Here is a 27,020-nt window from a genome sequence, read left to right on the forward strand (position 1 = left end):
TATATCTTCTGGAAAATCTCTTTGACAGATTCAACAAAAATATTTGCGTCTGGAATCTTGTTTTCCTGCAGTGCTCAATCAGCACTACCTAGGAACTGTTTCCTTTTACTGCCAGAGTTTTCTTAAACTCAGTTTCCTATGCAGACCCAGTAGTTCTACAAAAAACAAAACAGTTGAGGCTAGAACTGAAGGTAAAGATCCGAATAACGTATTGGTGATAAAGGAGTGAGGAAAGAAATCAAGGGTGTTATAAATAATACTGATGAACTGAGCATTGATCCACACCGCAGCTGAGAGGTGGGTGGTCCTCCCAAGACTTAATTGCCAATCATGCGCCCTAGAATGGAGCTTCTGCGAAATGTTGTCTGTCTGTCATTAGGGTTGGACAGGCTGAAAATACAGCAGATAGACTGGAATCTGAACTCAAACAGGGAGCGATTTGGTGGACAAAGTGCTGCAATTAAAAGTGATGTGAAGAGTCACTTAGAGCCAAATGGAAAAGTGTTACTCACGCATTCCACCGTCCATGTCCTGAAGGAATCTGTCCAGGATAATACGAGCCATCAGAGCAGGAGACAGATCCACCTAGTGTACAGCAATAAAAAAGAATGTGTCTGAATAAAACCAKGACATTGTGTAAGTTGGTAATTATTGTAACTTTTAAATTAAAGCATGTCAAAATTTTATTTTATGATAGGAACAGCTATATTTACAAACCTTCAGACTACCTTCCACATATTCAGCACAAAATACAGAAAATTCAAAGAACCTGAGAATTTAAACACTGAAATTACACCAGCTGTTGAAGTCTCACTGATGTCACAAATAATAACAACCTTAATGGCTCTAAATTATATTATTCTGTTCTCAAACCTTGACCCAGCTTTTGACATTCTCATTGTAAATTGGTCTTTTAAAGCCCTGCTTTGCAATAACCTTTCCCAAAGGAACAAGAGACCCCCTGTTACACAGCCGAGTTACCTGGTTGAATTGCTTTAGCTTATATCAAAGAGACGTTACAAGTCTTTCAGCTTGTAAGAAAAGGCACATACTATACTCAGCCAAGAGACACTGAAGAGCTTTTAATCATAGGCAGATCACTAAGGCAAAACAGCAGCAACAAATAGGACACACCTGAGGGGCTATGGGAATGCAACCCGTAACAGGAAAGATAAAACCTATGGCTGAAGCCTTCTTTGAACACAAAGACACCTGAAAAAGTGAGCAATGTTTTTGGTTTGAGTGAAAGGAAAAGCCCTGGCATGTAAGGAAGCTCTAATGATTGACGCTGAAGGTGTCTATGACCAGATTCCTATCAGCACATTGCACTCCCTCACTTTCAAGACATGCAGTATTCTGTTTGCAAAATTATGGTGATATTCAAAAAAAAGCAGCCCTTTGTTAGTATTATTTTGACCTTCATTTAAAAAATACACACCATACAGTAATATGAAAACACATTAATTCCTTCACAACTAAATTTCACAGCCTCTCCATGATGGAGGGGATGGAAATATTGCTTGGAGACTGGCTTATTATAAAACAACATTCTTACAGCCAAAGTACATTTTTCCTCTTGTTAGCATAATTGGGTACCAAAAGTGAATATGCCCTCAGATCGCAGCGGGAATGGAGTGTTTCATCTTTTCTCTGATGCATTATGATTACATGCTGGGGGCCGCAATCGCTCTGTCTAAACAATGTCTTTTTACCAACCATAGTATTTGTTAACATTTCCATAACATTGCAATAAGAAGGCAGCTTATAAAAAGCTCTAAGATGTCTATAATGATTAAGGTGTGACTTTGTCTCTTTATTAAAGCCTTTGATAGCATTACTGACTTTGTATTTGCCACAATCAGCCACAGCAGTTTTCTTTTATCTCTCAAACTATTGCAGTTAATTCTCTTTTTCTTCTTTCTTTTCCATCCTTCCTATTTGTGCTTATTGGCCTGGTCTCTGTTCACACCATTGGATAACAATAGAGTATCAGATTCTTGGAAACTGACACATGAAAAATGGCAGCATTACTGATGCAGGCTCAGCCTGAATAAGTGCCACCTGATTAGTTCAGGTACTTGCATCTCCTTAATTTTCATATTAATCATGAGTCCATCTTTACTCTCAAGTCAGACGGCAGCACTTCACAAGTTTAGCATTTAACTAAGATTCACAGAGCCTTGAATTCCTGCTGAAAATAATTATTGTTAAATATTTACTGCAGTTGTATTAGCCTAAAACGTTAATAGCTGTCGCATGCATTGTAGTGTAGTGCACCTGTTCTTAAGCCTATAAGTAACCTTTGGATAAAGACCCCCATAAAGCATGAAAAGAATGAGTTTAGAATCTCTTATTCATGGACTTCATCTAGAAGCAAAAAATACCCATGAACAGCTTTCATCACTGTTAATCTTTTTCATCTATTGGAGATATATTGTCTCATAAAGACACRAAACTACATCAATTAGCAGTCTGAGAGGGCACGAGTGCTTGGTTTAAATGTTAAGTAGCATATTAAAATGACAGTTAAATGGTTCATAGACCGTTATCTCTGTGCTTTTAAGAAAAAAAATATTTCAATTAAATAGAAAATGAATAATAGCAGTTAGCTTTGAGGTTATCACTGATGCATGTGAAGAACTGATTTTAAACTTAAAAATCCTCCTTTGGTAAACTAACAGCACTAAATGATGCTGTTTAATAATTAAATCATTTGCATGGCCTTTTCAAAGTATTAAAAAGGAGGAAACTGAAAGAAAACAACACATTTTATGAGAATTTTTATATGTGCCTTTACAAATAATTAAGTACAATAAACGTTTGTCTATTAACTATTGTCTATTGCAATATAAGTCTTTAGGAATCAATAACTTAGGTGTTCCTTGCTCAGTCAATTAAAAGTATAATACATTTACATTAGAAGTAATAGCTGACTCACTAAAATGTTCTAAAAAAACATTGACTACGAATGCTTTTTAAACAATGTACAACTTTAAAATATCTTTTTATGACTAAAGCAGCAGTTATTTAAATATCTATTACATATTTCTATGTTTCTTGGTTACTAAAACAAATTGGATTTAAGTAGTATACCTACATACAATTGCTACTATATCACCCAGAATACCAACACTAGTCTGACATCTTAAAGCAAATAGCTAAAGAACTGATGAAGAGAGGGGATTTAACCAATGACCCCATTCTCACCTGTCTGCAGTTTGTAGCAACTCTGCCTGAACTGCAATTAGGAAAATTACAAAATAAAACAAAAAAAGTATTTTCACATCTGCCTAATGGTGCTTGGAGATAATTACATTTGATAATTGATAATGAAGAGAATTGTTTTACCAATTTTGATAATGACTAACAGACAAGGGAGAAATTTTAAAAATTGCAGCTGTCATCTTTATCCTTTAATAAAACATTATCAGTTGAGWTTATTATTTTATTTTATTTTATTTTAAATGCTAGAAAAGAACTAAAGGTTGTACTGTTACCTCATTGGCCAACTCTAGCAGGACAGGAGCTGTGGGATGAGCCTTGGCCTCAGTCAGATACCTTCATTATAACAAAGGACAAAAGCGGCAGTTAAAAAAAAAAGAAGAAAAGAAAAAACAGCTCTCACACACAGACAAAAAGGGAAGAGGGAGCTAGACCAGGCCAGCCAAGACATGCTAATGTCCCTGATGACTTTGCCCTGGGTGGCATATGGTAGGCTCAGTGCGGTTAAACCAGCACTGCTTGGAGGGATTCAAATTTCCTTGAAGCAGACAAGCATATGATAGTTAGTTAACCCCTGCCGCCCAAAAAGCCTTTTTTCCCTCTCCAGCTAAAACTGCAACTCCCCTTAGATCTTGCCGAGATCATCTCTGAGGTTTGCTGCTGTAAGTGGATTAGAAGTGCATTATCCAGGCTTATTTTCCCCAGAACAATAGCCTAATAAGCTAGATAAAGGCTAATTGCAATATGCAAAGACGTTTCCCCCCTTACAACCATGTTATTGTTTCCCTTTTTTAATTCAGCCAAATTCATTGAATTACACATAATCACCCCATCATAAGCTTGTATAAGGCAAATATATATTTTTTTCTGCTCCTAATTTGAACAGAGCTGTGGTGTGGCAGGTGCAAGAGGAGGTCTGGAACAAGTCCTGTGGGTGGTGGTTTGTTTGAAGGAGATTATAACTGTCTTGGTGGCCCACCTACTCTCATGTAAGTTTGACAAGTCCCTTCCCAAGTCAAAATATACAATTTACACAATATAAATGAAGCATACAAGAGTAAAAAAAATCAGAAGAAATAAAATATTTTAATAGCTATACAGAAGTGGCATTAAATAAAAGCAATAAAGGTGATACTCTACCTTTGGTAGTATATTTCAATAACATCGGGTGCATGGTGTCTTGAGATGGTCCTTTTGGTTCGTTTCTGCCACAATAAAAGTAATAAATTAGTAGCAATATTTATAATACTTTCATTAGCATATAAATACAGATATATACTAAATATAATTATGGTTAATTATAATACTGTATAAAAATTCCTTTATATTCACATTCCACTGAAGCATTCATTTTCAACAGTGGTTCATCTTCTATGCTCTTGTGTAAACAAGTAAGAGATTTAAAGGATCATAGTAATTCAATTTCAATAGGTTTACCAGGGGTCAAAGTGTTCCAAGGCAACCTTGTTTAAACCCATCTCCCCCCTCTTCTTACTCAAACCTTGAATTCATTTCCCCCTTTTTCGATCAAACACTCACATTATTGCACACACCACACCCTGACATTTTCATGCAATTCAATAGCCATTCTTGCCGAGAGGCTGGAGGACAGCGGATAAAAGAGGAAGAGCATTGGTTAAAAACAACTTATTTAAAAGCTACTACACACAAAAATTGTAATTCCACAGAGACGGGCAGTGTGACTGACACCTGTCAGTGGGATGATAAATGACTCCATTTTCTGCCTGTGCTGCCTTCTGCCACTGGCGGCAGCGGCCATTTATCATCATCCGCTGTCAGCCGTGGAAAGCAGCAGTGACAGTGCGAGTCAGCAAACATTTAGCACACACAGCCTCACTACACGGGGAAATTATTATTGTCAGAATAATAATGGTTTAGCATAATTTATTACAGGTCCACCAAATAAGCAGGGGCTAGATGTTATTAGACAGATGGATGGGAAGGTTTGGCAGACATCCACTGAGGGTAAGGAAAGAAAAGGACCTCAACGTGAACGTGGAGAAGACGAAGGTGTCTGTGTCTGTGTGTGTGTCTGTGCGTGTGTTGTGGGGGGTGAAATAAACGGGGGTATGGTTGGGGGGTCCTCCAAACCAATCAGAAAGCTGGCAGTTCAATTACAAAGAAATAAAGGGACATTCATCATTCAATTAGGCACCTGTCAAGGCTCACAAAGGAAGAAAACTTCTAACCTGGTACTCCAGGGAGAAGATGCTCAGAAGAGTGGACTGCGAGTGACTGGAACAAATAAAAGAAGGACAAAGTTAATTACCAAAGTGCATTGCACAGAGACACAGGGAGAGAGGAGCTTCAAAGCTGGGACCAGCTGCCCTGTAATCTAAAAGAACATGAAAACAAGTGTGGCAAAGTTGTTCCAGATGAACACCTCTGACAAAGGATTCCTGCCATGATAATATAGAGTAAAAAAAGAGGGAGGTTGTGTGTGGTATGGGAGATGAGAAATTTATGGCCTGATTGTATTTTTTTCCCCAACAGTCACTTTTAGCATCCTTTTTGGTCTTCTGCCTCATCAAACATTTGTTTTTATAAAACAYGCGGTTTCTGCTGTTATAAATTACAAAAACAATCATAACAACCTAAAGATGACTAATATTAAATCCATAAAAACAGTTCACATGGTGTTGATTCAGAGTTCAGCCAAAGCGGACAACCATCTTAAAAGTTTGTATTTGGTGCCATAGCAGAGAAAGTATATATATAAAAAAAAAAAACTGTCTTCACTGTCAGTGCTGGCATATGGGCCAGTCAGGAGCCCTCCCAAGGCAACTGATGGGCTTTGAAAATAAAAACTTTTAATGCATGAAGCTGTGGCTCCCAGGAGTCAGTCTTTTCCATAGGTTGCCATTAGCTACATTCATCTCCAGCTCCAGTCAATGTCAAACACCTGGCAGAGAGGCAAACCCTGGAAAACAGGCATTTCCAACAGGGATTCAGAGTCCTTTCAATACCCCACCCTTCAACACCCGCAACATATTTTAAGTTGAAGATATTTACATGCATGAAATATATTACCCTAATTGGTTATTGCACACCTCCTCCTTGCATACCAATAAAAAATAATATGGAATTTTCCACACATGTGCAAACTGTTCTGAAATTGTYTTGAGCAATTTTGCAACAGCTAATTCTTTCAACACTCTCGTTTCATCTAATGAACTTTTGTTTGTAACAAGTCATCCGAAGATGGTGTGTAAACACACTTGAGAAGCTAAAGTTGACAATGTGCTTCTTGCWATCAATGAACAAAATTGTCATAGGCCCTCTTCATTAATCACTAATCATAAAATATGTGATCTCAACCAATAATTCCTATAGTTTGACTGGGATACTTTACATTGGAGTTAGAATAGTAATTTTTGACATTGCACAAGCCGGTACAATGAAAATGAACAGTTGGGTGATATTGGCAAAAAAATATCACAATTGTGGCATTCAGCCAATAACAATTAATATGATGATTAATAGATGACAATTGCATGAAGCCGACATGGACTTAGTCCATATTTTCTGGCTTTTCTCGTACTCCAATTTATGTCAATGTTTCAGGTATTAAACGTAGGGTTAGTGTTTGCATTAGTTGATCTACACAACCTTCCACCATTGGGCCCACATGCCGCCTGAAATGATGGCGTGTTGCACACAAAAATACATCATCATGGAATGGAATTATATGCAGTAATTTTAAAGTTAAATTTTAAAGTGGCAAATACTAATATTTAAAAAAAATTCTGACAATTGCACATGATACGATATTGCCCTATTTTACAATAAAAAATGATTTACCTCTAAATTTATTTTCCATTTTTTTAATAACAAAGATTTTAATTGTGAGATTATCTATGCCATTTTTAGACTGTTTAAATGATGTTGCTCATATTTATAGTAAAAAAAAGAGAAGAGATTTACAAAAATGTTAAACTATAAAAAGGTAAGAGAAACACATCCTGCAAGCTCAGCATTAATTTAAAATGAAGCTTAGGGCTCAAGAGGCCACTGCAATTTAGTAGGTTATTAAATAGTCAACTGTCAACATGTGGCCACAAAATGAAGAAAAAAATAAATTCTTCCACTCTTTAACCTTGCACCTGAGCATTTCAACAACATTACTGCCTTATTGTTGGCATGGGGCCGTCACGATTCCCCTGTCAGAACRAACATCTGTTAGGTTTTAAATGGATTACTCTTTTTAATGAGCATGATTACTGCTTAATTGCTAAATCTATAGCTTGTTAACTTTAAAAGGGACATTAACTGCTCTTAATATCCATGAAAACATATCTATTCCAAAAACACCACGAACTTTGGGGACTTTTGTTTTCCCTTTCTACGTCAATCAGATTTTGCTGACATTAAAGTTGGGAGGGGAAAAAAAGCCCCATGGAAGTTCAAAGAGCCAAAAGTTGAGCAGCAATTAATCACAGACCAGCGATACTACTATTTTATGTCTATGGTGGCAAAGAAAACAGTTATGTGGAGAAAAAAAAAAACTGCTCATCCCAAACAAACACACATAAATCTATATCATAAAGCACATGACTCATCTGATAAAACTTATGTTTTTCAAAAAAAAGTATTTATTAGAAGTTGGATTCATATATGCATAATTGTATGTTTGTTCCAATGTAAAAGTGCATGTCTACATATGTGCAAATATRTGCACTCATATACCTTTCCAAACAAAACAATGTAAACAAACATTAAAAGAAAATTCCCAAACACGAATAGGCAATGAGTAATTTAAATTTAAATGAGCCCAATTGAAATAGATAATGAATATAATATTATTATTTATCTGCATTTTATACTCATAATTTATAAAGCTTAAGGCCTATTTCCTCCATTTACAGACTAACAGAAAATTATTTCAAGCTTTACAATATTGTATTTCCAACTTGTGGTCTCATGGAAGAGTTTACCCGCTCTATGCTAATAATCTTCATACTTATCCTTACATTACGAATGTGGGCTGCCTGACAAATGAGAATATTACATGGTTATATTAATTGACTCCTGCACCATTTTTAATGACATGAGCAGAAGTTAACAAATAAACCTGTGGAAATTTATTTTTAAGACCTGGTTTATCTCCATCAGAATAAGACGTCTGCAAATAAAAAGTAAAACTGTAAACTGAAGTTTATGTAAATAACATAAACAGACAATAGTGCTCCCTAAGCCTATGTAACTATTTTATTATAATTGTTTAAAATAATTGTCAGAATAGGAATATTCCCTGTTCCCTAAAGCAAATACAAATGATGAGAAGCCTTGAGGCCAACATATGTTAATAATAATAGGAAATTACAACCTTTTGTTTAGATGAACATAGTTCAATGTGAACGAGTTTATAAATTAATACATTTAAGTTTGACATGCATAAAAAATAATAAAAGAATGATTAAATTTAAGTCTATCACATCACATCCTCATGTTGACCTTCAAGTTAGGGGAAAAAAATAAAAATCTTTCCCTTTGGATATAATTTGAAACATGGGGAAACAGAAGGTAGGAAGACAGAAGAGCAGTTAGGGAATCATTCACTCTCAACCTAATTACCCATCCTTACAGCATAAGACAGTGCATTAATATGGACTGGCACCCAAAATAGTGAAGAAGCAGATTAAATTAAAAACAATTAGAGACTTTCACTTTGTCACTGAGCTGGTACGGCTGTCTGGTCAGTGCTTTAGGCTCTATTAAGCTAGGATATTCACTGATGATTCTGACAAATTCAAGTTTGTGCGCTGAATTGCTATATTTTGTGTGAATTCACAGCATATCAGTATCTTAAATAAGAAGGGGTGGATGCTGAAAATATCATCAAGCTAATTAATAAGAAATGAGGGAAATTCAAGCTATCAATTATATTCAGAATCTTCCTATTTACAAATAATTAATTATAAACAATAGCTGTAATTTGGGTAATGAAAGCCACCTGGCTAATGGCACTGGTATCATATGCCGTGACAGTACTTAGCATTTGGTGGATCTGCATGCAGAGAGTGTTGCATGGTGCGACTCTTCAGGGCATAAAGCTGTCTAATTGAGGCGCAGCACATATTTTTAATAACGGCAATAAAATAATTTTCAGGAGGCAATGGCATGTATGAATGAATTGCTTACAAAGTGTAAAAAAATGTAGCCTTTTCAAATCTACTTATCATTTCCGTGTAACAAAAAAAGGCAACAGTGTTTTTTTGCAGCACAAGATGTATATCACATCAAAGGGTCTAATTTAAACAAGAAGAGTGACGCTTTAGAGAGCATTTACTTTGCTACAGATCAATATTTTATGAAGTGAAAATTAGCAAACTGTGCGTTTAAAAAGTTAATATGCAAATGCTGCTAATTACACATGCTGACAGGCAAAATGCTAACATCTGTTTCTGAGCTAAGCTCACCATCAGCAGCAGCAAAATAAAAAAACCTTTATGTGTTAATGTATAAATGTGATGTATTTTGACAAAAAACAAACACAAATCTCAGTGTGTCACAACGCAACAAACAAATAGTTACACWATAATAGCGTATGTTTACTCTTTAAATTTGTTTTCATTTTTGTTCTGAAAAAAAAAACATCTGCAAAACCCTATAGGAGAGTCAACGGCAACTGTGATACAATGAGATGGAACATATTGTTTTTAGGGGAAAGCTTTACCATTTTTTTGTGTTTTTTTTGTGTGTTTTTTTTTCAATAAGTTAATATATACTAAGCAAAAGCAAAACTAAAACTACAGTCTACTTTCTATCTTCCTTTCCTACAATTTTTCTAATGGTAGAAAAATGTGATCTTAATGCAGCTATGTTCACTTTATTACAAGCTTTAAAATTTCTGTCTGCTTACATGCCCAAGATGTCAAAAAAAGCTAYACAAATGTGGTAAAAGAGGTGAGAAAGTGCCTACAATCACCACCCTAATTGTAATCCCAAATGAAAGCTACAGATATTCTCTACTCTGTCGGGGCAAAATGTGTTAGAAATATTATGTTACCATTGTTATAATGTAATTACAGCCATTGTCGCTCCTGCAAATTCTAAGAAAAATGAAAATAGGATTTATATTATATGTCATAAAGCAGAGGTTCTCAAACAGGGGTCCCTGGACCCCCAGGCGTCCGTGAGAGATATCTTGGGGATCCTCAAAAAWTTTTACTAAAATGTTAATTTGTTTTTTTTAATGCACGGAGAACAATGAACAGATAAAATAAAACATAATAAACTTAATAAAACATATATATTTCCATGGCATTTAGGGGTTGAAATGATAATAAATTATCTTTTAAAACAGCACTGTGAGGAGGTCGGTCCCTGGAATTTTTTTTCGCCCTTGTAAGGGGTCCCCAGACCCAAACGGCTTGAGAACCCCTGTCATAWAGCAGGCATCCACTAACACATTGCACTGACCAACTGCCTATACTTTCAAGCATAACTTAGAAATTGCACTATTCCTGTTTACTGACATTTATTTCTTTAATATAATCCAGTGTTAAAACACATACACACACTCAAAAAAGGAGTCTACCAGAAAAAATAAATCTCTTCTGTACATCTCTTTGGAAAAAATATTGTTACAAGTAGTTTAGAACACTAATTCTACAATTAAGTACTAGGAACTTTGTGCTGACTTTATCAATGGTTTACATTTCCTATTTAGTCAAGAAATCCATTTGTTACATATTTTAACTTTCAAGATAGCATCCCATATCAGCTCTTTGACAACAAGCTGCTTATTCAAGTGTTTTAGCCCAGTGAGCCAAAAAGGCTTTACAATCTATAGTGTGTGTTTGGACAACACCCCTACGATATGAGAAGGAAGTAGCCATTCCTAAGCTTCCTAATCAAGTAATTGATTGCATCTATTATTCATGACCTCCTTAGCCTGACATGAAGTTGTAAACTCAGCACAGCTTGTCCTTTTTCTACATCCCTCCTCTTTGCTTACACTTCATTCATTCCTTCACCCTTCTAATGCTCGTCTAACTCCATAAAGCTGGGGAAATTAGTTTGCCAGCTTCTCGGTCTTCAAGGGTTGTACCCCTAAGCCCCAACTGCCAGTTTGTGTTTTGTTGAATAGGAGCAGCMAAAAGTGTGAGGCCGTGGATTAAAAGCCGTTGAGGCTGGCCCCGCAGGCTCTGCACTTGATCAGTCTCTGGGTAATGTCATTGCCACTTCAAGCCTACAAAATAGTTGTGGAATTGTACTCTCAAAAGCGTTACAGAGGAGAAACTCTCTTTATTATTTAGTGACAATGCAGGAACAATTTAATCGGAAAAACAGCTAACATTTTCATATTGTTGGCAATGTTTTTCAGTGGTAAGCTTAAAAATTGGGAACAAGTAATTGTCATCTAATGTAAAGTGAAAAAAAAATGAATGTGATAATAGAAAAAGAAATTTGTGGAAGAAAAAAAATCCTGTTAATGTCCCCTGTTCAGCTCCAGAATTAAGCAAAACAGAACGACTATCAGTTTTACGGTAGTGTGCCTTTTACCAAATCCTGAAGTTTAACCAGCTTGTAAACGGAGATAAACACTACAGACACTATAAATAATCAATGAGAACGCCACTAAGCTATTACCATCAAAAACAGTGTCTGTAGCCAAGAAATCAACATATAAATGGCACATGCCAAAACAACCCTGTCCTGCACTTTCCTTCCAAAGATCATGCCAGATAAATCCYGAATCACAGAGAAATTAACAAATGCTTGACATTTGCTCAACATCCATTATTCTGACACTTCTTCAGAATTTCAAAAGGCTGAATGCATGCTTAATCAACATTCATATTCCCAGAGCGAGCTCCAACACCATATTGCAGCCCGCCTCAGTGCTGATGAAAACGGCACATTAGGGCCCGATTTGAAAAAAAATTTTTTTCGGGGACTCCTCGCCAGGGAACTGTGTGTGTGTGTGTGTGTGTGTGGGAATAAAAGAGGGAAAGGCAGTGGTTGTGTTTATTGGGGAAGTATGCGTCACACTTCACTGTTTAAGTGTTTGCCAAACCAAAATGATCTGCCCTTTATTTCCTACTCACCCTCCTACTTTAGTGACAGTGAAAGCAATATAAGGAGGGCTGAATGGCAGCCTAAAAGAGTGTGGTGGGGGTGGAGGGTGCAATCATTACATTCAAATTCATTCATAATATGGCACAGAAGGACACAGAGGACTCTGACTTTCTCTCCAGCTTCATTGTACCCTCCTTGCACCGACTCTCTCTGGGGACAAATGGTAGAAGGACTGGGGTCCCCCTCTAGACCCAAGGGAAGTCACGCAAGGCCTCAGAAAGCGGCCTATCATTTCCAATTCTAATGTGTGGCATGAGACGGACCTGATGGGACTGATGTCACAGCCGCCCACTCACAGGCCTGTGAGGAACCCTCCCCACCAACACACCCAGACTGCTGCCCACCCAAAGTCCAGATCCTAGACAGGACACCAGGACAGGCTAAAAGGAGGGCAAGGAGGATGGAACAAGAACAGGGGGGTTGATATTTGCATGCCCCTCCATTGTGCGTGGGGGTAAAAAAAGTGACAGCACCGTGTCCAATTCTTTTCCCCCCAGAGCAGCAAGAGAGGCCAGGCTGACAGATGACTCCCAACATCTGTGTTATGCAGCCGTTACAGATGAGGGACTCCACATCGCAATCGCTCTCTTTCTGTCTGTCTATGGGACACTCCCTCTCTCCTCCCACCAACCCTTTTCAGAGCATGACCCAAAGACTGACAGACCGTCCATGGAAATTACCCTGAAATGGTCTATAACAATCATCTTGTTCAAAGTTTAAATTTTCTTCACTTTGAGTCCCCAATCAAAACCAATGACTGTGAAATGATTTTGAACTCAATATGGCACTAACTATTGCTATTCATCTATAAATACTTTAATTAAAATTAATCAATGTAACTCATATTTACATGCTATATTACAAAGACATGTAGATGTACAACTCAATGTCATAAAAGCAAATTAGGAGATAGAATAAACTTATTCTTAGCAGAAGGTAACAAACCACACATTTAAGGCATGTTTGTGCCTTAAATACAGTGTGCATTCAAAAACGTATTAGGAAAAAAACCTGTGTGTAATATAAATTTACAGCGTGTTGAACTAGTAATAATAGTTCTTAAATAATATTGATAGTGCATAAATCTCTGTCAAAGTATGGATCTCGAGTTGTCTCATTTGTAAATCACTGAACAAAATCCAAAATGATTTAACACCTAAATATCTGTTTGTTCTATCTCCCCAGCTATAGTAAACAAATCATTCTTTTACCCATCATTTTATTGCAGGCTTGTCCACAACAAACTGCCAGCTCCCCCTTCAACCCCTCCCTGGCCAATATTTACGCAGTGGCAGGGCTCCCGTACAGTCCGAGGGGACAAGGGGGGGGGCTTGACTGCTGCTGCCGAGCGCATGCTAAGAGATGATGGATGGCCTAGTCGATATGTTATGTCTTAAGAGCCTGATTTCCTGCCAGTCCAATCACTAACCCTCCAGAGCCCAGCTCAGCTGATTGGACAACCAGAATAATTTTGCAGGCTGTGAAAACACTGCTGCCGTGCCTGTCTGTCAGGCCCGGTGACGAGACTCAGGGATTTTAAAGAGCAGGGGCCTGCCCAAGATAGGTTATGGTGAGCGAAATAATAACAATAACCAGCAAGACTAAACAAAAGAGCAAGCACCTCTGGGAGAAAGAGTTCATGTAGAAATATTGGAATGAAAACTGGCCAGTGTTTATTTTTAATTATTATTCCTACCAGCATCTTTAAAAAAGTTAAATTAATTTAGCGATTTATTAAGATTCTGGATTAGGAAACAAAAACGGATTGTATAGAAACTCCAAGTGCAAGAAGGATCGATGAATCATGATATCTAAACGTGAAGGAGGTTGCATGCATTTTACCCACATGACATATTCTGTAAAATGCTGACAGTGAGAGCAAAGGGAAGCCGAAAGCTATACTGCATCCCTTTGGGGACCTGATACTTTCTTCTAGATTGGTGATTAGGGCACAATGGAAGCAGGAAGTTCCAAATACATGCGACTTTGTAAGTGACCTCGACGGGATCAGCCGTGGTGTCCTGGTGGCCTTGGGGGATTACACATGTTACATTCAATAAAGTGAGGGCCCTCAGTGTCAAGGAGAAAGGCAAACACAACCATTAACCTCTCTCTTCGATTTCTGGATGCACGGGCGCTGCATGGCAAAACACTGACTAATGCTGTGGTAAGAGCCAATACAGAAACCTGTGTGGAATTAATCATGAATATTAAAGACTGAATTAAACTGGATTATAAATGCTTAAATCTAAAAGATCTACTTATGAAAAAAAGTCCAAAATATATATCAAAATTTTATTTGTTCAAATTATTCAAACACATCTTGTTAGTAAAGTTGATTCATTAATAAAAAAAGTGGCTCATGATTAATAAGTGGATGTTTATGTCCTGTCACTCATAAACATGCAGTAGTTGCTTTTACTCCTACATTCATTTCATTTCCAGAAGAAGAAGAAGAAGAAGAAAAAGGAGGTGATTAAAAACTGCCCACTGTGTAACTTACTTGGGAAATTTGTCTTTCAGCATCTTCATGCACTGTCGTGTAGGTCTCAGTTGTCCAGTCCATCTCACTATCTCTTTATACTCAGCTCGGGACAGTCTCATGCTTATGGTTCTACTGGATCTATGCGCACAAACAAGAAAGGAGAGCTCGATAAATATGTATTCCTGCAGATGTCTGCTCTCTGCTGACAGCCTGTCAGTGTCAGACAGCTGCACTGCTAACCAAACATACTAGCTACGTCTTGACGCGACACTAAACGTAAACATTCCTTTTCATCGTCGTATATAATTATTAATCTCCTTAATACAGCGTGCTGTAAAGAATATGTCCTGAAATGTAAATAATGTGTAAAATTAAGCTTGTTTACCTAATTTCGGCTGCTTCTGGGCAGCTCCCGATAGCCGCTTCCCGCTAGGAAGTTGAAGACGAGACTTTGGTTAGAGCAGTGCGCTGATTGGTCGATCATCACAAGGGGCTCAGTAAAACGGCTGCTTATTAGTTAGTTTGCAGCACGAAGGCGGTGCAAAGGTTTAAGGCATTTGTCATGCAGTTGGATCAGCAGCTCTATGCAAAGCGTAAGTCCCGTCACATTTATCAGGTGTTTTCCTGTTTACAAAAGAGAGGAAAAAAAACCTCGACTATAAGTTATTTGAACAGAAGAGAGATTTTACTCAGGGATGGAAGACAGAGYGAGGAAAAGGGAGGCAGATTTACATGTGGAGCCTGAATGAGCAAACATAGACAGCTTAACTATTGCCTGACACTGTGTCGCAATTATTTAAGATTTTTTTTTTTTTTTTACTGAGTGAAATTAAAATATAAAACATAGTCATTATTACACTTCCATTTTAAAATGCAGCTACTTGTTCTAGTTACAAATAGTATATCTTTAAAAAAACACTCTGAATTGCAAGGATAAAAAAATATGTTAATTTTTATATTGATTTATTTGATTAATTTATTTTAGTTTATATATTTTTTTGGTTTAAGTATTAAATGCAATATGCAACAGTTGCTACCAGCTTAGATTTTTCTACTCAAAGATTATTTGCACTTTGTGAGTTTAGTATTGTCTTTCCACTACATTTTTCACACTGATCAAAAGAATCACAATTTTGCATTAATATTMATTTCATTGTATTTTATATATTAACAATATGAGCATTAATCTTGCATCTTAATTTCTRACATTTTGAATTTTGTTCACCTAAGTTGTAATGACTAGAAACAAACAGTTTTGTGAACTGTCTTCAGCCACAAAAAATAAAATCATTCACATCACCTCATTTGAGTGGATGAAAAAATTGATTAGCTCACATCTAAATGTTCTGAATGGCTGTTTTCACAGCATAGAAATGTTTTGGAAATATTAAATTCAACATAATATATAAACTAAATTCTGTGTGAAATATATGATGATAAAAATGACTGTAAGGCCTGATTTGATAAGCTCAATACAAGTCTAAAATCTCAGTGTTGCACACCAAGTTACTCTCATAAGAACTAAATTTTAAGAACAAAAATCTAGTACTTTTTTTTTCGTTTTAGATATGCAGTTGTTAATATAGCCACATGAACTTTAAATTTTACTTTACATAAAGGAAACATTACAATTAACCTTAAAGCGTCCGAAACTGATGTGATTGTCAACAAGCGAAACATTCTTTTGCTTTCCTTCATTGTGGTTGAACAATGCRTTGGTGAGCAGAAAGCCTTCATCTGACCTGTGGTGCATCAGAAAATAGAGCTCATTGTTATTGGGCAGTGTAGTATGATGTCTGAGATGAGCTGAGGTTGTGAGCAGTGTGTTCACCGGCACAGTCTGTGGGTCTGAAAGGGCTCAGCGCTCTGTGGTCGCTACAAAAKGGAGCTATGTAGTGGGATTGGTACGGCCAGATAAGATCAGGCCCTCTGAGGAAGTCTGGTCTGATTGCTACAAAGGGCTGAGGTCAGGGGCAGGAGAAGCAGTTTATTCATCTAGGTATCAGCAGATCAAGGGGGTTTGGTGGGGCGCTGCGTGTTTAATAGGTATAAAAGAATCAGCGTAATGCAATGGAATAAAAAGATAAAAATCAGAGAGGGGAGGATTGAAAGGCTGTGTACTGTAATAGCTCCAAAAGCCAGGGGATCAGAGGTTTGTTGTGTGTGTGTGCCTAATGCTTTTATGTGCTGCTGGGAGTGTGTGTATCTGAGTGAAGACTGTGTCTGCATGCATCTTACCAGACTGTGTTTTGGAGCAAGGACAGAGACGAAGTGATGGAGGGGACACCATGAAAAGATGCAGATGGAGGCTAAATGTAAACAGGGCAGTGGTACACACCAGCGCTGCTAACCAGCTGTAAAGCCTGCTCACAGTAGGGGATGAATTTACAAAGGATGTCTCCCTCTGATATCCAGGAGATGCTGCACTGATCTCTGCTTCACGGCTTTCGGCACTCCATTGTAGTGCTAAGCACCGTGCCACTAATGGTACTTCTATACCATACTGCCTGGAAAACATTTACATTCTGCTTGAAGCAGAGGGAAATTATGTGCAAAGGGGGGRAAGTGTGTAGGTTAGCCAGAATTAGATTTCCTTTTTGTCTTTTTATCAAGAGTATTTTGTAGATAAGATGARCTGCATTGTAATTTCCTTTACCCATCACAGGTTTTGAAATGTAATTCCTCCATATTAAGCTCAGTGATATTACTCACCATACAAAGAAGGCATTTTGTAACATTAGAKGATGAGCATCAATGACTTTTGTACATTTGCGAAGTTAGTGCTACAAAATGACTCCCCGTATCAGGTAAATCAGGGATCTCTGGTTTTAAAATCACAGATTAAACACGAAGCAAATCGTCGTCAGGAAATGCCTGTAGTATTAGCAAGGTATCAGATTCAATCCCTCCACCCCTCTTCCCTCCTTCTGGACAGGATGACTGCTCCCAGAAAGCCCACATCCATATTTTACATCACCAGAGACAAGACCCATGTGTTTAATCTCAGCCTTCAAAAGCTGCTTCTTCCATGTATTTGATCTTTTTTTATATAAATTAATTTAATTAAAGGACACGTAATTAAATGTGATTGTACATCAACCTACACATACTGTATGTGCAAACCCTCACATTTAACTGTAAAATACGTAAAAAAAAAAAGGATCAGCAATGTTAGTAAGTGCACTACATTAAACAGAGGGATTGATATTATATATATTTTTTTTGAAATTGTATTTCTCTCCAAACGGCTGCGTGTGGAAACAAAAGGCTGCAGCCCGAGCTCATTAATCATAGTCAACGGGTTGTCCGGGTGCAATTTGCATGACCGAGGTGGCTGCACATGCTGCACGTTCAGCCGAGGCTGCTGGATCTGCCTCAATTTGGCCAGTCCCTTAACGCCGTGTCAATCAAGAATAACCCAATAAATATGACAGAGTGGGGGGGGGGGGCAAAACATAGTTTCTTCTCATTACCCAACTCCTCTAACCTTCTCTCACTCTCTGTAACTGCCCATTAAAAAAATTAGGACTAAATATACTGTCCAGATGGAAAATATTTATAACAAATAGTTACATTTTGTGACTTTATTTTAATGAATTATAATGTCTTGTTTTGTTGAATTTGTTTTGCAGCATGCTTTTAATATTTGACATGCATTTATTTTTTTCCAACTAATATTAGCCCAGCCTTTTAAAAAAAATAATCACTTTTATCTAATAGGAAAACTTTTTGTTGTTGTATTTTTGTCAGCCACAGTTTGTAGTCTCACCAAGGCATTCTAAACTGCAGATAATTGGGTTGAGGCGTGGTGCAGAGAAGTTCAAAATGAARCGCCGTTTCACAAAGCTGTAATCTCACCACTGCCTCCATACGCTGAATTCTAATTATCTCTTCATGAACTTTACAAACAGTCCATTTTTAATTGTTTTTTTTTGTTAAACTTCGTAAAATTGCACATCTGTGACTGTGCATCACCAACGTTAACATGTGTTTTGTGTGTCAGACACACAAAACACACGAACACACCACGCACAGACGCGGTGTGGCCTTCCCTACCTTGCTTTGCTGCCGAGGATCATGCTGCGCCCCCCCACCCCCACCCCCTAATATCCTGGAGGCATTTTTCTCATTATCAAATATTGTTTGATGTCTTTGTTTCTTGATGATTAACCGTGGCCACCAAACACTGGTCTGGATTGTTTAAAATTTAATTTTGGGGGCTCTGAAGTACCTGCAGAGGGGCCGACTGGTGGGGACACCCGTGTTTTATGCATGCTATTTTTCATGCTGAAATGCAAGAGGACATACATTGGAAAAACACAATAAATCCTGGAGGAGAATCATTAGTGGAGAACTAGTGCTTTTTATGACCATTGTTATTCCTCGCTGCATTGAGATGCAATAAATTATTCTGTTTATTAAGGTTTTATATATTCAGTCCAGTTTTCAGAATAATTATGTTGCTCCTCGYTCGGCAGATATTCTCTGCTTACGTATCTGTTTAAATTAAAATAATAAAAAAGCACAAATATTTGAATAGATTTTTTTTAATGTACGCTTTTTAATGTTTCAGGGGCATCTTTTGAATATGACTTYCATTTTACTTTACTGACCGTGTACTTCGGTATAATTTAGCACCATAAAGACAAATAACTTGCCTCAGGAATCCCCGATTTATGATGGAATCAACTTTGCGAGCAAACAAATACAGAAACAATGCTCTCCCCTAATGCCAGCATGTCAAAACTATATTGAATACTTGAAATATCTGTGTWTCCGAGCCTGAATAGCAACCATTGTATCGCTCTAATGATATTATCCCATGAAATTTGGAGTGAAAGAAAAATGGCAGAAATGAGCGGTACCATTGTCTGCCCCGTTTTATTTAAACAAATTGCAAGAGCAGCAGAGAAAGCAAAAGACACCGACTGAGGGAAAGAGAGAGAGCGAGCAAAAAAAAAGAGAGGAGAGAAAGTGCTCTGTGAATGAAAGGTTATGTGTCGTCCCATGTGTTTGTATTGTCAATAACGGGAGAAGGCTGTCAAGAAAGTGGGGAGATAAAGGTCAATAACTCAGGCAAATGTGTTTGTATTTGTACACTCCTGCTGATAGCACAGCACACGTCAGAGCCTGTGTCTGACACCGCACAATAACACAAATAGTCGGCCTAGAACTAGAATAGTCGTTGCTATTGTTGCTGGTGGAAATGAGAGGGGAACCTCAGCACATGGCTGTGACAGCCAGCACAGTGTCACTCAAACATCACTTCATAATGAAACACGCCACAGATCAGAAACTGGAATAATATAGTGTAAACACACAGAGATTATGCAGTCAGATTAGTCACATATTTATTCCTTTTGCTCCTGATTTTGTATGATTCTGAATCCCGAGATAATTAAATTTATTAGGTGTTCTAATATTTTGACATGTTGTTCAATAAATTCCACTTTTCAGTTTCTTAGGCCTACAATTTCTTTTTTTAAATAATAAGTTACTTGGTGTTTATTTAAGAAGCTGTTTTAGTCTTTAAATAAATGTCCCACTTAAATGCCAAGAAAATAGTTTGTTAAAATGTGCAGGACTTGTTTGCGCGACACACAATGTTTAGCTTTTTAAGCCTGTAATGTAAATTCTTCATTTATTTTTCATTATTCCCATACATGTTCAAGACTCGTTTCATCCTGGAACCGTTTAGCGTTTCTCTGTGGCCTTGAGTGCAATAAATGTGCAATTAACAGACTTAACTAATTCATGAGGAACATTGTGAAACTAACAAAGGGTGTAAGTACTGTGCAGACACCACTGTCATTGGTGAATATTGTTATTGTTCTGCTTTTAATTGCAGTAGGAGGAGGCAGCGTGTTTTGAATATAGGTCTTTGGTTACCATAGCAAAAGAAAAAAATAAAAACTTGCTCCCTCTTGACACTTATATTTAATGTCACAGCGTACACTGAAGTGTTAACTTTTCTAGTTTAAATCAGTTACCAAACAAATGGGCCTTTTTAGAACACAAAGAGAAGCAGATAAGTCGTGTTGCCTCATGTAACAGCGTGGAATCGTCTGGCCGTTCAGTTTGATCTGTGGTCAAAGACAAGCTGCCATTTAAAACACTCCTTCATATTTTAGTTACAATTTTTCTCTCGCTAGTTCAACGCTTTTCAAATCAGTCTGAAATTAGCCTCCTTTTTTGTAGGAAACCACAGTAATTAAAGCTATAAATCATTTTAAGTAAATGGTCTAAAAATGCTGCTGAGAATCAAACCGCTTCACTTCAGGCTTTTTATGTAAACCTGAGAGGCTTTTTTTTTTATTCTCTGTTGTCACCAGCACACAAAGTCTATAAAATTTGCAAACGTGTCCTTTTGTTGTGCAGCAGATGAAGCTTAATGTACTTTTAGTAGGTATATAAAATGTAAAAAGGGGAAAGCGGATACATCTGTGTTTGCCGCCCGCTCCCAGCTCAGTTTGTTTGTTGGCTGCGGAGCCTCGTAGTGGTTTACATTACATATGATTATGTAAATCTGGAGCAGTTCCTGTGCATTAAGGGCCGGCGCATTGTCAAGATCTTTTCTAAAGCAGTCAAGCTGCTATTTCTGAATTCTTTTATTATTGGAGAGTGCAACAAAGAAAGTCTTTTGTTCACTCTTTTGCAGTGCACACACACACACACACACACACTTGGATTGCAAACACACCAACGGATGCGCACATTCCTCGCTGCTGGTCCATGACTTACTACTGTCCCCTAGTGGCGCCAGCCTCCACAGCCGCTCAACTATCCACTTCCATTAACTTTCTGCACTTCCATTCACCTGACTTCCTCCTGTCTTTGCCACGCACCCCACCCCCCCCCACCCCTCACTTCCCCAGCCTCGCTCTCCTCCCCTCCTCTCTGCCTTATCATACTCAAACATTTAAAAGGGGCTGATTTGTTGCATTGTATGACAGAGAGCTCCAATTATGTGTTGCTGTGTCCACAGCGACTCTGCTTTCAATGGAGGGTTCAAACAGTGTCAACAAAAACAGGAACCCTGATGTTTTGTGGCTATTGTGAGGCCGGGACTCGTGTCAATAAGGGATTGTTTAGTCAGAGTGTCGCGCCGAAACTCTGGGCGAGAATGTTATCAGGCCTGTGGAAATTGGGTGTAATAGTGTTAAAATGCGTGTGTGATTGTTTGGACACAAGTGCGCACAAGAAAAAAAAAACAAAAACCTGGCATCACTTTTAAACAGAAACATTTTGAACAATGTTGAAAATTTGTGGCAATTTTATTTTGTTCTTTGGTTATTTATAAGGTTTTATGCTTGCATTCACTAAATGAATGTTTTATTATAATGTTTGTTTTAACGCTGCTGTTCCACCTCTAACTGGTGCGATTACCTGCTAATAAACAAGCAGAGTCCCTGGCAAGACAYGGAAACACACAGTCAAGTCACTCATGTCAAAAGAGCAATTATACAGGTTATAGGGGATGGCACCTCTGTCTCCGGTGCCCCATCCCTCCTGGGATAGCTTTCCAACGAGAGGGCTATCACTCAAACCCAAACCACATTCATTCATTAGTCTGTTAAGTTGGGCATCAATTATTCATTGAGAAGGTGGCCAGTGGATTATTACTGTCAGCAGAAGGCTTATTGTATCAAAGGTTGATTATGGCGCACTTGATTGAGCATGATCTACTGTTTGTGTAATTTAGCAACAACATATAATGACATACACTACATATGCAAGTGAAAAAGAAATGAATTAAAGTGAAAATCCCTTTTTTTTCTTTCCATGACATCACCTCAAAAGTTCATGCTCACACCACTCTGTAAAATTGTTTTATTAGAACGTTAAAAACCCACGAGGGTGTTATTTTTTTTCTTGTGAAACTATGTGAGAGAGGAACTATTAAAATAGTTTTGCTAAACTAGAGAGTGGTCAACGCCTTGAGAGTATAGTTTGAAATAATGCATCGCTTCCTATGTGAAAATTTCATCATGAAATGAGTTTTATTCAGAATATTATTTATGCATGAGTGAAAATAGGTTCTGTGAAAAAATCTGGGTTTTTAATTAAGCTTTCATTTTATCCTTTTTTTAGACTCATGGCACAAAAGTCTAGTTTGAATAAAAGCAAGAAGTGAGATCTGGGCCTGAATAATATAATATGGATGTGAATATCTGAAGGGAGTTTAGCAAAGGCTTACTGTTTTCCCCAGCAGTTTTAAAGTGTTTGTCAAAGGTGTCTTTCTCTGTTCACAAAACACCCAGAAAATCCCTCTGACAATAATGTATCATTATTTCATCATTCCACATGCCTGAACATTAAGCAACTTTTTCCTTCTTTTGACCCACAGGATGCCTTTTGAAAGCATGTCTGAGTCAAGTGCCGTTTAAGCAAACAGGTTGGGAGTTAGGCAATGCTTTAGCAAATACACATCGAGTGTTTYGGAGATTAGCATCCTGTTACAACACATAGCTGTGCACTTTTCCTTCAGGGTTTTTTTTTTTTTCTTGGTAGCAAAATCTGACCTCCATACTTCAGAAAAATTTTTTACAGCATGTATAACTAAAACGACACATTGTATTTAAATAACATCGTAACTAAATAAGTGCAATGGTGTTGGGGTGTGTTTAAACCTGTAACTATTATTTTATTTTATTTTATTTTATTTTTTGTGCAATAATATTTTGCTTTAAAACATGTCTCATTCTAATGTGTGTAAATATACATTTATGTTTTATACTGTTTTTACCTTTTTTATACTGTTTTACTTCTGAATCTAGGAAGCAAACCCAAATTTTGTTGGTGTAATGACTATTCTATTCTATTCTATTCTATTCTATTCTATTCTATTCTATTCTATTCTATTCTATTCTATTCTATTCTTTGCTTTAAAACACTACATAGTCATTCACTTTTTTTAACAAATGGGGTTCTGTCTTTTGCTATCCATCAGTCTAATCCCAATTTTTGCCTCAAATCTATTAGAATTAGTCATTCCTAACTTATTTGTTGATTTGTTTACATGTAAACATGTAAATAAGTCCCCTTAAATCTAAAGTAAAATGTCCTTCAAGTTTTGTCATGTGAAATTAAGGGTCTTCAGCTAGCCTCAGACCTCTAGGAGTGACAAGCATCAACCAAGCTACAGCTACCATCTGAGGTTATAGCCTCCAGGACTGCTTGTGCTTCTGCTTGTCATTGTTCATGACACAAGTTTAAAAAAAAAGAGAAAATCCGACTAATACTCTGCTTTATTTAGAGAGAATTATTGATCAAAGCAATGTGTGATTTCACAGTCTCGTAGGTTAGAAAAATTTGTTCAGGAAAAAGAAAACGTCACAGGTGCGTTCGAGTTGTCCTGATGGGTAAACATAGAGATGAGGTGAGGAAATGCAGACGCTGGACTTGGCTCTCACATTGAGCTTCAGCAGACGCGTCCGCGTCACACGGCGACAGCTGTTTGAGATGGACATCACTTTTTGCTCAGTGGAAAGAAACCATCCAAAACCATGTTAGAGCAAACATTAACAAAACTGTTATTTTTAGAGCTATCAAAGTGGCCATCTGGTTTAATTTACATAGGTTATGGCTTCTGTGTGTGCCTCGTTTGTATCTCTCTATGGATTACTTTTATGTTGTGGCCCCCCCCCCATGTCTGTGCGACACTTGCGGAGTGAGACTTTCTCGAGAAGGTGTGTAATTTAGTGACTAAGAGTTGGATTTATACGAGGGCTAGTTATGGAGAAGGTTGCTCCCTGGAGGAGCACAATGACTGTTTACGGGCGCCCTGACAATGCCTCAGCAGATGATGAAGCACCTGCCAGAGTTCCCACCTTGTCTGTTTCCATCCTTCTCTGTCAGTCCGATCACCTTCCTTACCCCCTGCTGTGTTTTCTCCACACCCCCCTTTCTTTCTTCCACTTCTTCTCCAGGCCTTTCTGGTTTCCTTCGCTTCCCAGCACAACCCGCATCTCCTCCACTTACTTGTGCATTTTACAACCTTTGCTCTCCCCAGAGTCGGCTGTTGCTCCGTCTGCCTCTGAGAATAAAAGACTTCTTTTTTTATGTCTTGTGTCTTTCCACAGTTTTTTATTTTATTTTCCACCACYGTGCACGTACAGGTTGGACGAACCAGCACACACACAGACACGCAAAAAAAAAGGAACTGTGGTCAGATTTTGTTTATGACAGGGAAAGGCAATATCGAGATTGTTCTAGAGTAGTGTCATCACGTGAAATGTATCGATGTCAGGAGTGTGTTTTATGTGTCTGAGTCCTCGGCTGAAGCCATTTTGGGAAACAGAAAATATAATATCGWATGACCTCCTTCGGTATAAAAGTAAACTATCAGCCGTAAATCCGATATACAAGCACAGTTCTGTGTGTGTGAAGAGGACAGGAAGTTGCTTCTCTCTGACACAGAGCTGAGTGTTTAAAAAAGAAGCAATTTGTAGTAAACTGCAGTGAGAATAAACAAAACTAAATATATTTGTTTGTTCATAATGTTTCTTTAAATGCATTTTTATTTTAAATTTCAGATGTTTTAATTATTTTCAGAGCACCCCTTTCAAACTTTTATTTTAATTTTTGTCAACTGACAACAACAATCCATATCATTTATGTTTTTTTTTTTGAAACTTTAAAATATCCTTATTCAAGAAACATATATTTTTATATTTGATAGGAACATGATATACAAGAAAATGGATCATCACAATAACATTTTGCCTGATTTAGCATTGCTAAGTGCCATGCATTAATGTCTGTGTGAAAAAAAACAAATGTTTTAGCCAATCAGATGGACTCTGCACCCACAGCATCATGAAGAATTGTCTAACTTGTCAACACCGTTTTGTTTCCATTCATTGTTCCTGTTAAAAATCCAAGCTAAATAAAACCCGCTGGTCTGTAACTTGTTAGTCTGGTTCGTTTTATGATTTTTGCACCTGTAATTAAGTGTCAGTTTATGGAACACACAAACACTAATAATACCCAGAGCCTTTCTAGGGGAGCCCAGTGGTAGCAAGAGCCCATCCATCAATGTCCCTAATGAGGCTCCTTACAGACAAGTCAGTGGAGGCTTCCTGGGCCATTCAGTCTCATTTTCCATACAGTATTATACACAACACGATAACCTCACACCTCCCCACAGTAACTTATACAGAAGAAAATGTTAATGAGTGTGTTTGCCTGATTTGTACAGGGAGTGTGTATTAAAAGTTGTGTATCTATTTTAAATAATACTCATAAACAAAACAGCACTAATGCAGCGGAACAAGAGAGAATACAGAGTACAACAGTTCTTCATTTCGGACACAAGTGTAAGAAGGTCGAACTGTTTTCTTTGTTGATTTCTTGTTTATTTGTAAGTAATTATAATTATCCTGTATATATGAGTAATGTTTCCTGATGCATCTCAGTAATCCAGGTAGAAAAAATCAAAAAGAAATAATAAGTAGGTCCTCTGGATGGGTTCTTCTTTAGTGAAACGTTTCGTCTCTCCTCCAAGAGACTTCTTCAGTCTGATGAGTTTCAGGTGAACTCAGCCTAATAAGCACTGCCTCAAAGGTACCGTCACACCTGTTAGATCCATTGTTTCATATTATTAATCTTTTTTTTTCATAATAGTCTAAAAATGACAGATTGTTCCAGCTTTCATTTGATTTTGTAGCTTGTCTCCATCTCACCAAAAATCCTCAAACATGCGCTAAAGTTTTTTTTTTTCCAAATGTTTCCACCCACTAAGCGATTAGTGCGCATTAAAGTAACAATATGGAAYGCTCGCTTTTAAATCCTTTTAGACACCTTGATATTTTTGCTGTTAGTCGGTATGAAAGCAGCGGCAGTCCGCGTGTCAGCGAGTAATRACAGAGGAAGTGACGTCTGACAACTGTAGCCTGCCACGGCGCTTGGCTCTTTTAAGAGCAAAAGGAGGTGGCCGCATCTCAATGCTAATGGAGGAGGAGAAAATGGCCGTGTCACTCCTGTCAACGTATTATGCTTTAAATCTAGACAGTTGTTGTCGCTCTTTCAGGCCCATAATTTTATGCCATTAAAAGTGCCAAAAGGGTGAAAAAGAGTGAGGGAAGAAGGAACAAGGGAGGTGGGCTCTGATGTGTTGCAGGGTTTTTCTACCTCTTGCTCCCTTTATGCTTGACTCCCTGCTTTGTGTGTGTGTGTGTGTGTGTGTGTGTGTGTGTGTGTGTGTGTG

General features: G+C 37.6%; 1 protein-coding gene across 2 annotated transcripts in view; it reads right to left on the reverse strand.

The window, feature by feature from the left end:
* The window catches only part of cdin1 (CDAN1 interacting nuclease 1), an 86,237-nt gene that overhangs the window by 55,743 nt on the left and 3,474 nt on the right, over positions 1-27,020 (reverse strand). The window contains exons 1-6 of one of the 2 annotated variants that reach the window (XR_001310318.1): positions 15,198-15,320; positions 14,831-14,950; positions 5,433-5,478; positions 4,363-4,427; positions 3,498-3,558; positions 513-585 (exon numbers count right to left, since the gene is read on the reverse strand). Coding sequence is in view for 1 of the 2 variants with exons in the window: in XM_014009719.1 (XP_013865173.1) it covers positions 513-585; positions 3,498-3,558; positions 4,363-4,427; positions 5,433-5,478; positions 14,831-14,931 (346 nt within the window). In the remaining variant the exon portion in view is untranslated. Of the gene's footprint in view, positions 1-512; positions 586-3,497; positions 3,559-4,362; positions 4,428-5,432; positions 5,479-14,830; positions 14,951-15,197; positions 15,321-27,020 lie in introns of those variants that run through there. The other variant, XM_014009719.1, reaches the window with a different exon arrangement.

Source organism: Austrofundulus limnaeus, unplaced genomic scaffold, assembly GCF_001266775.1.
Source record: "Austrofundulus limnaeus strain Quisiro unplaced genomic scaffold, Austrofundulus_limnaeus-1.0 Scaffold61, whole genome shotgun sequence".
Lineage (NCBI taxonomy): Eukaryota > Metazoa > Chordata > Actinopteri > Cyprinodontiformes > Rivulidae > Austrofundulus > Austrofundulus limnaeus.